Raw genomic sequence first — 15,132 nt, forward strand, 5'->3', positions numbered from 1 at the left:
TCCTCAACTTTCTCAGTCTTTTTTGCCACTTGTGCCAGCCTTTTTTGAAACATGTTGCAGGCATCAAATTCCAAATCAGCTAATATTTGCAAAAAATAACAAAGTTTTCCAGTTCGAACCTTAAGTATCTTGTCTTTGCAGTCTATTCAACTGAATATAGGTTGAAAAGGATTTGCAAATCATTGTATTTTGTTTTTATTTACGATTTACACAATGTGCCATCTTCACTGGTTTTGGGGTTTGTATATTCATTGGATTCAGATTTTACGGATGGATCCAAGGACCCAGAAAATAAGCGATATCGGTACCGGATCTCCAATTTGGGTGTCGTAAGAGAACATCAGATTATATTAGTGTGTATGCAGCTGAAATGTTTGCGATGTTAATGGCACTAGAATGGGCTGAAGAAAGTGGATGCAAGACGATAATAATATGTAATGATTCTGTTTCAGCTCTTACGACTATTGCGGGGGTCAGCAACGCGCGGCTCTAGAGCCGCATGCGGTTCTTTAGCGCCGCCCTAGTGACTTACTGGGCATTTTCAGAGATGTGTGAAAATGGAAAAAGATGAAGGACAAAGTATATTTTTTGTTTTAATGTATTTTCTGTAGGAGAACAAACATGACACAAACCTTCATAAGTGTTAGAAATCCAACTGTTTATATTAAACATCACTGATGAGAGTATTTGGCAAGCACCGTTTTGTCATACTAATTTCAGAGATCCTTGAACTCATCGTAGTTTGTTTACATGTTCAAATTTCTCCGATGCTGCCAAAGAAAGACGTGTTTTATGCCACTCCTTCTTTGTCTCATTTTGTCCACCAAACGTTTTGTGCTGTGCGTGAATGCACATAGACTTAGACTTAGACTTAGACTTAGACAAACATAGGTGAGCTTTGTTGATTTTATTGATTTGCTGGATGCTAACATTCTATTTAGGCTAGCTGTATGTACATATTGCATCATTATGCCTCATTTGTAGGTATATTATTTTATATATTTAAACTCATTTAATTTCCTTTACTTATGTACTCTGTGTATTTAATTTATATTTGCATGTCTCATGACACATTATCTGTATGTAATATTGGCTGCATGTCTGATAGTTGTTTGTGTTCCATGTTGTTCCAGACCACAGCAAACATTACCCAGCCTGCAAAGATTGTAATAAATCCACTAAAAGAAGACAGCCTGCCGTTTCCTTAAACTTGGACACACACATCTATACCTTTGGCCATTCTCAACCAGTAATTTCCAGAAGTTATCTCATCCTGTGAGAAGCCTCAATTTTACTAATGATTTCCAATGTTGCAAAAAATGTGTAGAATAAAAATTAAAATACAACATTTCTGTCAACAAAGATTTGCGTCAGCCTTTCATAGTAGGCTAATATAGCTAATATAGACACTTACATCGTGTGTTGCCTTCATTATAACACTTATAAAAGGCTTTTAATTTTTTGCAGCTACAGACAGATTTTTGTTTTGTATTTTTGGTCCAATATGGCTCTTTCAACATTTTGGGTTGCCGACCCTTGGACTATTGAGTCAGGAAATGTTAAGTGTCATCAGAGAATATTGTATGAAATTACATGTATCCACTCCAGAATGATGAGAGAAGAAAAATAAGGGGTATTTGTATGGGTACCTGCTCATGTGGGAATATTGGGAAACGAAAGAGCAGATAAGCAACAGTAACAGCAAACAAGAAAGATCTAGTCAGCAGTGCCAAATAATTTGGGAATATTATGAAAAAGGAAGGCAGTCATTTTCTGGTCAGAACCAGGTCCGGGTTCCAGGATGGAGAGGGATTGTAAAGAAAAACCAAGTAGTAATGAGCAGAATTAAGATTGGGCAAATCTATTTAAATGATAAAACAATGTTAATTGGGAAACACTCTACAGGAATGACTTAGACTTAGACTTAAACTTATATAAATGATAAATGGGTTATACTTGTATCGTGCTTTTCTACCTTCAAGGTACTCAAAGCGCTTTGACAGTATTTCCACATTTACCCATTCACACACACTCAAAACTAAACTCCAAACATCTCAGAACAAGCTAGTCAGGTTACTGCTAGACCTCCACCCCAGATCCCACCTCACTCCTACCCACTTCTCTAAAGTGGGCTGGCTCAAGGTGGAGGACAGAGTTAAACAACTAGCACTGAGCCTAGTCTATAAAATCCGCTACACCTCCCTGATACCGAAGTACATGTCAAACTACTTCCTTAACGTAAATGACCGCCATAACCACAACACCAGGGGGAGCTCCACTAACCACGTTAAACCCAAATTCCGGAATAACAAAGGTCTTAACTCATTCTCTTTCTATGCCACATCAATGTGGAATGCGTTCCCAACAGGTATAAAAGAAAGGGCATCTCTATCCTCCTTCAAAACCGCAATAAAAGTTCACCTCCAGGCAGCTACAACCCTAAACTAACACCCTCCCCGGATTGCTAACAATCAAATGTAAACAATCAAATGCAGATACTTTTTCTTATGCCTTCTGATCTCTCTCTCTCTCTCTCTCTCTCTCTCTCTCTCTCTCTCTCTCTCTCTCTCTCTCTCTCTCTCTCTCTATGTCCACTACTTGATGTCCATATCCTAACCCCCCCTCCACACCCCTGATTGTAAATAATGTAAATAATTCATTGTGATTATCTTGTGTGATGACTGTATTATGATGATAGTATATATGATAGTATATATCTGTATCATGAATCAATTTAAGTGGACCCCGACTTAAACAAGTTGAAAAACTTATTCGGGTGTTACCATTTAGTGGTCAATTGTACGGAATATGTACTTCACTGTGCAACCTACTAATACAAGTCTCAATCAATCAATCAAAAAAACACATTCACACACTGATGGCGGGAGCTGCCATGCAAGGCGCTAACCAGCACCCATCAGGAGCAAGGGTGAAGTGTCTTGCCCAAGGACACAACGGACGTGACTAGGATGGTAGAAGGTGGGGATTGAACCCCAGTAACCAGCAACCCTCCACATTAGCTCAGTTACAAAGGATGGAAAGGGTAAGGATGGAAAGGATAATGCAGGTATAAAGTAGACAAAAAATGTACCATAGTAGCAATATAAATTATAACATATGTAATATTTACCTATTATACATTCAGTATATAATATATACTGATCCATCCATTTTCTTCCGCTTATCCGAGATCGGTTCGCAAGGGCAGCAGCCTAAGCAGAGAAGCCCAAACTTCCCTCTCCCCAGCCACTTCGACCAGCTCCTCCCGGGGGATCCCGAGGCGTTCCCAGGCCAGCCGGGAGACATAGTCTTCCCAACGTGTCCTGGGTCTTCCCCGTGGCCTCCTGCCTGTCGGACGTGCCCTAAACACCTTCCTAGGAAGGCGTTCGTGTGGCATCCTGAGCAGATGCCCGAACCACCTCATCTGGCTCCTCTCGATGTGGCGGAGCAGCGGCTTTACTTTGAGCTCCTCCCGGATGACAGACCTTCTTACCCTATCTCTGAGGGAGAGTCCCACCACCCGGTGGAGATAACTCATTTCGGCCGCTTGTACCCGTGATCTTGTCCTCTGGTCATAACCCAAAGCTCAGGACCATAGGTGAGGATGGGAATGTAGATCGACCGGCTCAGCTCCTTCTTCACCACAACGGATCGATACAGCGTCCACATTACTGAAGACGCCGCACCGAACCGCCTGTCGATCTCACGATCCACTCTTCCCTCACTCGTGAACAAGACTCCTAGGTACTTGAACTCCTCCACTTGGGGCAAGATCTCCTCCCCAACCTGGAGATGGCACTCCACCCTTTCCCGGGCGAGAACCATATGGACTCAGACTTGGAGGTGCTGATACTCATCCCAGTCGCTTCACTGATATATACTGATATCTTATTTTATTATATTATATTATATTTGTATATAATATATACAATATATAACAAATCCCAAACAATGTGAACAATGTAGACTAGAGTATTAGAAACAGTAGAACATGTTTTATGGAATGTACCAAGTAATATTGAAAGACTGACTATGACGGCAAAACTGAGGGTACTGGCACCTGTGGATGGGTCGCTGAAGAGCCTGATGAATCTTGCGGACGCTGAAAATGGAAGAAAAATAATATGGGATTTTTTTTAATAATACTGGACTCAGGAGAGACTGTAATGTAATTATAAAATACAACTGAAGGTGGCAGTAATGCAACATACATGGATACCAGCTGCCGTAAAACTGTACAGAAGAAGAAGAAAATCATAGTTATAGAAGACGAAGAAGAAGCTCGTCACGAACAAGTGGCGGTCAAAATGAAAACAAACCGACCAAGTTTTATTTTTTACCTTTTTTATTCTGTACGATGAATTAAAAAAAGCTAACAATGGCGTCTCGAGCACTGAAGCGAGCCGGTGTGTCCCCTGAGTTATGTCAGCAACTTAAACGAAGTAAAATAGAAAGTTGTAAGGTAAGTTGGAGGCAAAAACAACATTGTCAGTGTTACTGTACATTGTACGTTTATTCCATTTGCTTACTATTCTACTTCACTGTGTCAATGTAGCTGAGATTTTTAAAAAAAATCACTACAGTCAGCACAACCCTTACATTTTAGCAAGCATTTTTTTATATATATGTTAGAATGGGATGATTAGGTAAATGTTCCTAGTTAACGCATGTTGGAGGGGGGCGGTTTGAGAGAGACACTGTTCCGGAAGTGAACTTGGTTGGCGTGTGTAAAAATTGTACCTGCAGTTGAAGTGTGTAATAAAGTTCTAGTGAGGAAGTACAGTAAGCAGCTCTAACTGTCCACTCTTAATGGATAAGTATGACATTATAACGCATCTACACATTAATATAACGGTATATTAAATGTACAATGCCGCGTACATACATTTGGGTAAAACGGAATCCATCCTGTTTGGGTCCCACATCAACCTTAAGAAAGTCAATGATTTCACTATAAAAGTGGGTGACATTGTTATCACCAGGAAAGATGAGGTCACCTACCTAGGTTCCATTCTAGAGGCTAATCTTTCCTGTGATAAAATGGCAACCAAGGTAATCAAAAAGGTCAACCAACGAACGAGATTTCTCTATAGAATCTCCTCTCTGGTCAACAAAAGCACCACGAGGATTCTGGCGGGAACTCTCGTTCAACCCTTTTTCGATTACGCATGCACCTCCTGGTACCCTAGCACCTCCAAAACCCTCAAATCTAAGCTCCAAACATCCCAGAACAAGATAGTCAGATTACTTCTAGACCTCCACCCCAGATCACACCTCACTCCTACCCACTTCTCCAAAGTGGGCTGGCTCAGGGTGGAGGACAGAGTAAAACAACTTGCACTGAGCCTAGTCTATAAAATCCGCTACACCTCCCTGATACTGAAGTACATGTCAAACTACTTCCTTAACGTACATGACCGCCATAACCACAACACCAGGGGGAGCTCCACTAACCACGTTAAACCCAGGTTCCAAACTAACAAAGGTCTTAACTCATTCTCTTTCTATGCCACATCAACGTGGAATGCGCTCCCAACAGGTGTAAAAGAAAGGGCATCTCTATCCAGTGTTTCCCACACATTCATTTATTTGTGGCGGCCCGCCACTAAAGAATTAAGGCCGCCACAAAAAATAAAAAATTTTTTGTCCTGTCCAGCTTCTCAGGCAAATCATATAGTTGATGTAGATGCCCATATCGGCTGTTCAGATGTACTTTACAAAAGAGAAGAGTAGGATCAAGATTTTTGGAGCTCTTTGTTCAGTGGATCAGATGTTTGATGAAGCTTTGTGTCTATCTACCACCACTACTGTTTTCTGTTTATTTGTTACTGACTGTGGCAGGACACCTCTGCCTCTGTTTCACTTTATGTTGCTGGTAAATAATATGGTTGTAGTAGTAGGCTAAAGTTAAATTATTTAGTATGCACTAATTAAAGGGGCAGAGCTTTAAGAGCCATTTTAGCTTTTATATTTTTATTAGATATATTTTTTGTAAGAACCACAATTAATACATATATTTCAGTGAATAACTTATTGTTCAAATCTGTATATAAATATGTACATAAAGTGTTGTAATTATATTGTAAAATGGATGGACGTTTAAAACAAAACTGTTATTATTAATTAGTAAGTATACATTTTTTGAGCCTTTTTAGAGAAAATCATATCATTGTAGTAAATTATGCAGATTACTCGATGATGTCATGGTGACCACGCCCATAGCCACGCCCATAGCCACGCCCCCACCACCACAGGTATCTTGGCAGTTTATGGGAAACACTGCTATCCTCCTTCTAAACCGCAATAAAAGTACACCTCCAGGCAACTTCAACCCTAAACTAACACCCTCCCCGGATTGTTAATGATCAAATGTAAATAATCAAATGTAGATACTTTTTCTTATGCTTTCTGCTCTCTCTCTCTCTCTCTCTCTCTCTCTCTCTCTCTCTCTCTCTCTCTCTCTCTCTCTCTCTCTCTCTCTCTCTCTCTCTCTCTCTCTCTCTCTCTCTCTCCGTCCACTACTTGCTGTACATATCCTACCAAGTCAGACCTACACTGTTTCAATGTCAATTTCTCTGTTCTCAATTGTTGATGACTGAAGTGATGATAACAACCAAACCTGGGTGGATGGATGATTTGAGCCCAGGGAACAACAGCACCCCCCGCAACCCCAAAAGGGACAAGCGGTAGGAAATGGATGGAACATCATCCATTTTTTTAGAAGGCGGCACGAATTGAAACACCTGCAATTGAATGACTTCATGTTCTGTTAAATATGTTTTAAAAATATGACGTCCCACATTTTTTGTGACTTTAAAAACAAAAAGCTTATTTCTATCTGAAACGTTGCTCGATGCACAAACTAAGTGATTGTTGTAAGTTTTGACTCATTAGATCAGAGATTGTCAAACTTTTCATTTTATTTTTTAATTTTTTTTACAAAGTACCACCTCAGAAAACTCGTGGCTTTCCAAGTACCACCATAATGACATACATTAAAATACAGTAGTGTTTTAGGCTCAAGTATTCTTAAAAAAAAGGCAGAGGTTATATTTAACAAGTATATGTATTGTTTATGGTTACTTTAACTATTACACACAATTTGAACAGTAACGATGTGTTTAACAAGAGGAAACTAAACAATTATTTATTTTTATTTTTGGCATACCATTAGATAGAGCCCGTGTACCAAGTTAGATGAAATGGGAAAATAAATATAACTCTCACGACCCTATGACAATGATTTTTGTGCCATTAAATCTACACTACTACAAAAGCAATACACTGACTATTCTAAAGCATATCAAATTTTACTTTCTATAATATTGTCCCTAGAAATGTCTTGCCCTTGTAAAATGTTCAAATGATATGTCAACATTAGCTGATAAATCTTTTTTCCCCTCAGGAACTGCTGTCTCGCTCGCCTTTTGAAGTGATGCGTGCTGCTGGTTTGAGTTACCAGGATGCTTTAGAGATGTTGGTATCTGTGAGCAGAATCATTGCTCCCTCACCCATTACGGTATGCGCACAAGCTTCATCACTATATTCTTTACGTCAGTGACCTTTAAGGTGAAAGACTTTGCGTTCATACTCTTTCAGATTAGCATGGACACGATTCATAGAGATGTGACATTCTCAAACAACTTAAGTCTTTTGAGCGGCTTTTTTAAGTGAACGATGACAACTGGTTTGCAGTTGTGAGTGGTTCGTTTGGGAGCCAATTTCTTTGCACATGCAGATACAACGTTGGCAATTGCCCATTGGACTGGCGACTAGACTAGAACATTTGTCAGGGGAAACAGCAGCATTTGGATTAACTTTTTTTTTTTCATAAAAAAATTATATATATATATATATATATATATATATATATTTTATATATATATATATATATTTATATATATATATATATATATAGATAGTATATATATATATATATATATATATATATATATATATATATATATATATATATATATATATATATATATATATATATATATATATATATATATTAGGGCTGTGAATCTTTGGGTGTCCCACGATTCGATTCAATATCGATTCTTGGGGTCACGATTCGCTTCAAAATCGATTTTTTTTTTTCAATTCAACACGATTCTCGATTCAAAAACGATTTTTTTTCCCGATTCAAAACGATTCTCTATTCATTCAATACATAGGATTTCAGCAGGATCTACCCCAGTCTGCTGTCATGCAAGCAGAGTAGTAGATTTTTGTAAAAAGCTTTTATATATGTAAAGGACAATGTTTTATCAACTGATTGCAATAATGTAAATTTGTTTTAACCATTAAATGAACCAAAAATATGACTTATTTTATCTTTGTGAAAATATTGGACACAGTGTTCATTTATTTTTATTTTTATAAATGTCTAATGATAATGTCAATGAGGGATTTTTAATCACTGCTATGTAGAAATTGTAACTAATATTTATACTGTTGTTGATAATATTCATTTTTGTTTCACTACTTTTGGTTTGTTCTGTGTCGTGTTTGTGTCTCCTCAATTGCTCTTTTTATTGCAGTTCTGAGTGTTAATGGGTCGGGTTTGGTTTTGGAATTGGATTGCATTGTTATGGTATTGCTGTGTATTGTTTTGTTGGATTGATTAATTTAAAAAATAAAAATAATAATAAAAAATAAAAATAATTTTTAATAATAAAAAAACAAAAAAAAACAGATTTAAAAAAAAAAGAGAATCGATTCTGAATCGCACAACGTGAGAATCGCGATTCAAATTAAAATACATTTTTTCCCACACCCCTAATATACATGCACACATACATACACTTTTTTTATCTATTCAATTGTATTTTTCAAGTTTTTTTGATTCCCCGAGACTTCTAGAGGGACAGGCGGTAAAAGATGGATGGATGAATGGATGGATTGATGATTGGAGGATTCACTTTTATGGTTAATTTTTCTGATAGGTATTTAAAGGCCTACTGAAATGAATTTTTTTTATTTAAACGGGGATAGCAGATCCATTCTATGTGTCATACTTGATCATTTCGCGATATTGACATATTTTTGCTGAAAGGATTTAGTATAGAACATCAACGATAAAGTTCGCAACTTTTGGTCTCTGATAAAAAAAAGCCTTGCCCCTACCGGAAGTAGCGTGACGTAGTCAGTTGTTCACCTCCTCATATTTTCCTATTGTTTTCAACGCAGCTAGAGCGATTCGGACCGAGAAAGCGACGATTACCCCATTAATTTGAGCGAGGATGAAAGATTTGTTGATGAGGAACGTTAGAGTGACGGATTAGAATGCAGTGAAAGACATATCTTTTTTCGCTCTGACCGTAACTTAGGTACAAGCTGGCTCATTGGATTCCATACTCTCTCCTTTTTCTATTGTGGATCACGGATTTGTATTTTAAACCACCTCGGATACTATATCCTCTTGAAAATGAGAGTCGAGAACGCGAAATGGACATTCACAGTGACTTTTATCTCCACGACAATACATCGACGAAGCTCTTAAGCTACTGAGCTAACGTGATAGCATCTGGCTCAAATGCAGATAGAAACAAAATAAATCCCTGACTGGAAGGATAGACAGAAGATCAACAATACTATTAAACCATTAACATATAACTACACGGTTAATAATTATCAGCCTGGCAAAGCTTAACAATGCTGTTGCAAAAGACGCTGAAGCTAACTTAGCAACTTAGCAACCGGACCTCACAGAGCTATGATAAAAACATTAGTGCTCCACCTACGCCAGCCAGCCCTCATCTGCTCATCAACACACGTGCTCACCTGCGTTCCAGCGATCGACGGCGCGACGAAGGACTTCACCCGATCACAGATGCGGTTGGCGGCTAGCATCGGCTAGCGCGGCTGCTATCCAAGTAAGTCCTCCTTGTTGTGTTGCTACAGCCAGCCGCTAATACACCGATCCCACCTACAACTTTCTTCTTTGCAATCTCCATTGTTCATTAAACAAATTGCAAAAGATTCACCAACACAGATGTCCAGAATACTGTGGAATTATGAAATGAAAACAGAGCTATTTGTATTGGCCTCAATGGGGGAGCCATACCTCTGTTCTACTGGCTACGTCACGCGCATACGTCATATCCAAAGGAGTTTTCAACCGGAAGTTTAGCGGGAAATTTAAAATTGCACTTTATAAGTTAACCCGGCCGTATTGGCATGTGTTGCAATGTTAAGATTTCATCATTGATATATAAACTATCAGACTGCGTGGTCGGTAGTAGTGGGTTTCAGTAGGCCTTTAAAGTTTACACTTGTACAATTGTGCATTCACATTTTTATTATTTCCTAATTTTTATTCTGTTACATTTATACTTTTTATATCCATAAATACACTTAATTCGTACCTACAATTTGTGATTTATTTTCCCCCTCTATTGTTAAAATGCTCTAGTGAGGTCACTGTCAAAGCATGGGGATATGGCGCCACCTTATGGAATGTTTACAATGAAACCATAAAAAATATATAATTATAGCCAATATTTCAGAATATTTTCCACCAATCGTGTGTTATTTGTGTACATTTCTGATCCACATCTTATCTTATAACTGATGCAATTGATTGTTTCCTTTATTAAAAAAACAAAACAAAACCCCCAAAAACTTAGTAACGAGACATTTTTTTAACAGCTATTTTAAAGGAATAGCTCTTAAAGATACAAATTCCTTTAAAGAGCCATACATCCCATCTCTTCACGCTTCAGCCTTTCCTCTAGTTTTATAGCTTTGAGGGGGTGCTAGGGCCGCCAACCGTTCTTTGAAAAAGGGAATGGTCCCTTACGTAGAAATATAATTATAAATCCCGTATTGAGCCTGAAAAAAACAACTTTGTCTGGTATTACTGTGAGAATCACAAATAGTTAAAATTTCAATCAATGATTTACAAACTCTTCAGGGGTTAATTTACCTGGGGCCCGATGGAGGTAGAGTCTGGGGGAGGCCGGGCTACACAAAGTATTCACTTCAGAATCTTGTTTTAACCACATGACTAAATTTGTTAACTGCTTATACCATCAGCTACAGTGACCCTAAACCAGGCCTGGGCAATTATTTTGACTCGGGGGCCACATTTAAAGAAAAAAATGTGTCTGGGGGCCGGTATATCTATTTTAGGAACACTCAAACAAAACCTCACAATAATGTCTGATTGAATGCTAAAAACGTTATGACAGACCGCCTTAAACGTAATGGAATTTTACATTTTTCTATGAACGATAAACACTGAATATTGACAAAATATGAATGTCACACCCCCTTTCGATCGACATATTTTACAATGAAGTGAAACGCAACAAAAATGCAACAAACAGTGAAATATGAACGCGAAGGGTACAAAATAAACCCACCTACAATCTGATACATCGGATACATCACTAAGCTTTAGAACTTTGTTGTGAAAATCTCCTTCCGCGTCTGTGGAAACGCTTCCCGCCCACACTGCTTGGTGCCTCGTCTGAGCTGCTGTGACGTAGATTACCATAGTAACTAATTAGATGACCATAGTAATTAATTAGATGACCATAGTAACTAATTAGGTTACCATAGTAACTAATTATATGACCATATTAACTAGTATATCATGCAAAAGCGCAGATTCCAAGCATTGAAATATTTTGTATAGTTGAAGACTTACGGTCATTAGAAAACATCACTGCACATCATAATGGCAGCTACACTTTCCATCTTAAAGATCTAAAAAAAATAATTTGGGAATGTCCGGCGGGCCAGATTGAAAAGCTTAACGGGCCGCATGTGAACCCCGGGCCTTAATTTGCCCAGGTCTGCCCTAAACTATACTCTGCCTTCAGTCATTATAAATGTAAAATTGATTGTAAGAATGGTATATTTTGACAATGTTAAGTTCCCCATGAGAAACTTCAATTTAATTCAAGTTATTGTAGTCAATATTCTTTTAGCAGGACTCGATATTGCAAATGTACAGTCGCGATCAAAAGTTTACATACACTTGTAAAGAACATATTGTCATGGCTGTCTTGAGTTTCCAATACTTTCTACAACTCTTGTTTTTTTGTGATGGTGATTGGAGCACATACTTGTTTGTCACAAAAAACATTCATGAAGTTTGGTTCTTTTATGAATTTATTATGGGTCCACTGAAAATGTGACCAATATTGCTGGGTCAAAAGTATACATACATCAATGGTAATATTTGGTTACATGTCCCTTGGCAAGTTTCAATGCAATACCTCCAAATTCTTCAGGAAAACCTAAAATCCCAGAGGTTGGGTTTTGGGTGCAGTTGGGTGTTCCAACAGGACAATGACCCCAAACACACGTCAAAAGTGGTAAAGGAATGGCTAAATCAGGCTAGAATTAAGGTTTTAGAATGCCCTACCCCCAGCGCACACCAGGTGACACCGCCATCCCACCACTTCAGGTGGGATGGAACAATCCATATAACACGTCACAGATGACGTCACGCTAACATCACGTGACACCTCTGATGAAGGCTGCAGAAGCAAGATAGCCGAAACTTGTCAGGTACAAAACTTTACCTTACTAGCCTATATAAATCAACCATTTATAAATACACATTAGTGGGCTAAATGAACCTCTTCAACATATGGCCTTTCCAAAGTCCTAACTTAAACGTGTGAACAATGCTGAAGAAACAAGTCCATGTCAGAAAACCAACAAATTTAGCTGAACTGCAACAATTTTGTCAAGAGGAGGAGTCAAAAATTCAAGCAGAAGCTTGTGGATGGCTACCAAAAGCGCCTTATTGCAGTGAAACTTGCCAAGGGACATGTAACCAAATATTAACATTGCTGTATGTATACTTTTGACCCAGCAGATTTGGTCACATTTTCAGTAGACCCATAATAATAATAAATAATTATAATAACAAATTCATAAAAGAACCAAACTTCATGAATATTTTATGTGACCAACAAGTATGTGCTCCAATCACTCTATCACAAAAAATAAGAGTTGTAGAAATTATTGGAAACTCAAGACAGCCATAACATTATGTTCTTTACAAGTGTATGTAAACTTTTTACCACGACTGTATATTTAACTATTAGTTGCCCAGGGTATACAGGCTGCGATTACCCTAAACTATTAAATTAGGTAGAGGGCTGCAAACTATGCGCCTGCAGATGGCCCGTTTGAGACTCCTGTATTAAACCCTGGTGGTGCAATATTACACCTGCTGAGTGTATGAATCCCGTCCAAAGTTGCGCCAGGAAGGCGAACCTGTGCAAACATTAAAGGGGAACTTTTTTTGGAATTTTGCCTACTGTTCACAATCATGATGAAAGACATGACGACATAATCTTTTTTTTTTAATGCATTCTAACTTGTAAAAAAACAAATTAAAGTCAACTTATAGCGGAGCCAATGGGAGGTCTTCTATTTTGCCCATAAAATTCAATAAATACCATTCAAAAACCACCAACAATACTCAGTTTACATTTCGTGATTTGAATATTAACCAAGTATTAGTGATATTGTTATTATAAGCGCTTACAAAGACAAAGTATTTATAGTGGCACCGTGATCACTACCGTGTGTCCTCATGTTCACATCATCGAATGGTCTGCAGCTTTCTCGCTTCCTTGCTCCCTGGAAGTTTATTGTAGTTCATAAATCATGCATATCTCTCAGTTAGAAGCACTGCTCATGGAAACAATTAAAAAAGGGCAACATGTAGCAGTAACATATTAATATGTTTGTGTTATACAGTATATGTTTTTTATCATTTCTGATAGGCTTTGGAGTTGTGGAAGCGTCACTCAGAGTCTTGTTTCTCAACATCACTACCAGCTTTGGACAAAGTGCTGAGGGGAGGCCTTCCCTGTGGGAATATCACTGAGGTACATCACAGTGGTACTTCGGTTTTCATTAGTAATCTGTTCCAGAGGGGCTCTTGAAAACTGAAACAATATTTCCCATAGGAAACAATGGTTATGGTTGTCAGGGCTGCAACCCACAACTATTTTGATAGTCGACTGGTCAGCAATTATCTTAACGATTTGTCAACTAATCAGATTATGAAGCATCAATTTATTCAGTGGCTTTAATTTACCCATCTGCATTTAAATTCAGTTTAATATATTTTTGGCTTGTGCTAACTAACAAAGATGACTAATCCATTCAGAAATTTATATTTACAGTATGCTGTAACTATGATGCTCTTTAGGCTGTTACAAAAAACTAAATATCTGTTCAACTGTTGTCCATTTAAAAGCAAGTACAGGACCAGTGCTGACAAAAACGAAGTATATTTTTAAATGAAAACATTGGACAGTAAAAATTGCAGCAATAAAAACAAACATCAAAAGCTATCTAACTTTCCCAAAACATTCAGTCCTATTTGGCAGCAGTATGTTATAGCGATTGATCAACATAAGTTTGCTTTTGAACTAGGGCTTGGCGATATATCGATATACTCGATATATCGCGGGTTTGTCTCTGTGCGATATAGAAAATGACTAAATCGTGATATTCGAGTATACGTTCTCACGCAGTTGCTTTTAGCTGCGGGCATTACACTACAGGCGTTTCTCACTCTTTGTTGTCTCTCCTTCTCACAGAGACGTAAAACAAGCGCACCTTCTTACATACGTCACATACGTATACGCTCTCGCGGAGTAGAGAGGTAGCGGCATGGGTAACGTTAGCTGTGGTGCGAGTGGTAATAAGAGAGAAAGAAGGTGCGAATCTGGTAACAAATGAAGGAAGAATTAATTCCCAAGAAAAACAGCACGGGGTCCATCGTCTGGCGGTGGTGTGGCTTCAAGCGGGAATATGTCGAACAGACAACCGTAATTTGTCAAGTGTGGGGCAAAAGCGTTGCTACAAAATGTAGCATTACTGCTAATATGTGGCATCATTTGAAAAGTCACCCGCTAGAGAATGAAGAGTGTTTGAAACTCCGCATGTCAACATCTCCGTTCGGTGCCACACCAACAAAATGCAGAGGCAACCATTTCCACATCACCACCGTATGAAAAAAATAGTCAAAAACAGAAGGAGATAACGTCCACAGTAACCTAGCGAAGGACATACACTATTTGATTTCCTAGTATGCAGCTCATTTTTATTTGACAGTTATTGAAATATCTTGTGTGACATCATGCA

General features: G+C 38.2%; 1 protein-coding gene across 3 annotated transcripts in view; it reads left to right on the forward strand.

Annotated features, from left to right (window-relative positions):
* Positions 1 to 4,276: 4,276 nt before the first annotated feature.
* LOC133647794 (DNA repair protein RAD51 homolog 2-like) overlaps positions 4,277 to 15,132 on the forward strand; it is a 37,440-nt gene continuing 26,584 nt past the window's right edge. For 2 of the 3 annotated variants that reach the window (XR_009825778.1, XM_062043492.1), the window contains exons 1-4: positions 4,277 to 4,462; positions 7,406 to 7,519; positions 9,801 to 9,881; positions 13,761 to 13,865. Coding sequence is in view for 2 of the 3 variants with exons in the window: in XM_062043492.1 (XP_061899476.1) it covers positions 4,379 to 4,462; positions 7,406 to 7,519; positions 9,801 to 9,881; positions 13,761 to 13,865 (384 nt within the window). In the remaining variant the exon portion in view is untranslated. The remainder of the gene's footprint in view (positions 4,463 to 7,405; positions 7,520 to 9,800; positions 9,882 to 13,760; positions 13,866 to 15,132) is intronic. The other variant, XM_062043493.1, reaches the window with a different exon arrangement.

This window comes from Entelurus aequoreus, linkage group LG04 (assembly GCF_033978785.1).
Source record: "Entelurus aequoreus isolate RoL-2023_Sb linkage group LG04, RoL_Eaeq_v1.1, whole genome shotgun sequence".
NCBI lineage: Eukaryota > Metazoa > Chordata > Actinopteri > Syngnathiformes > Syngnathidae > Entelurus > Entelurus aequoreus.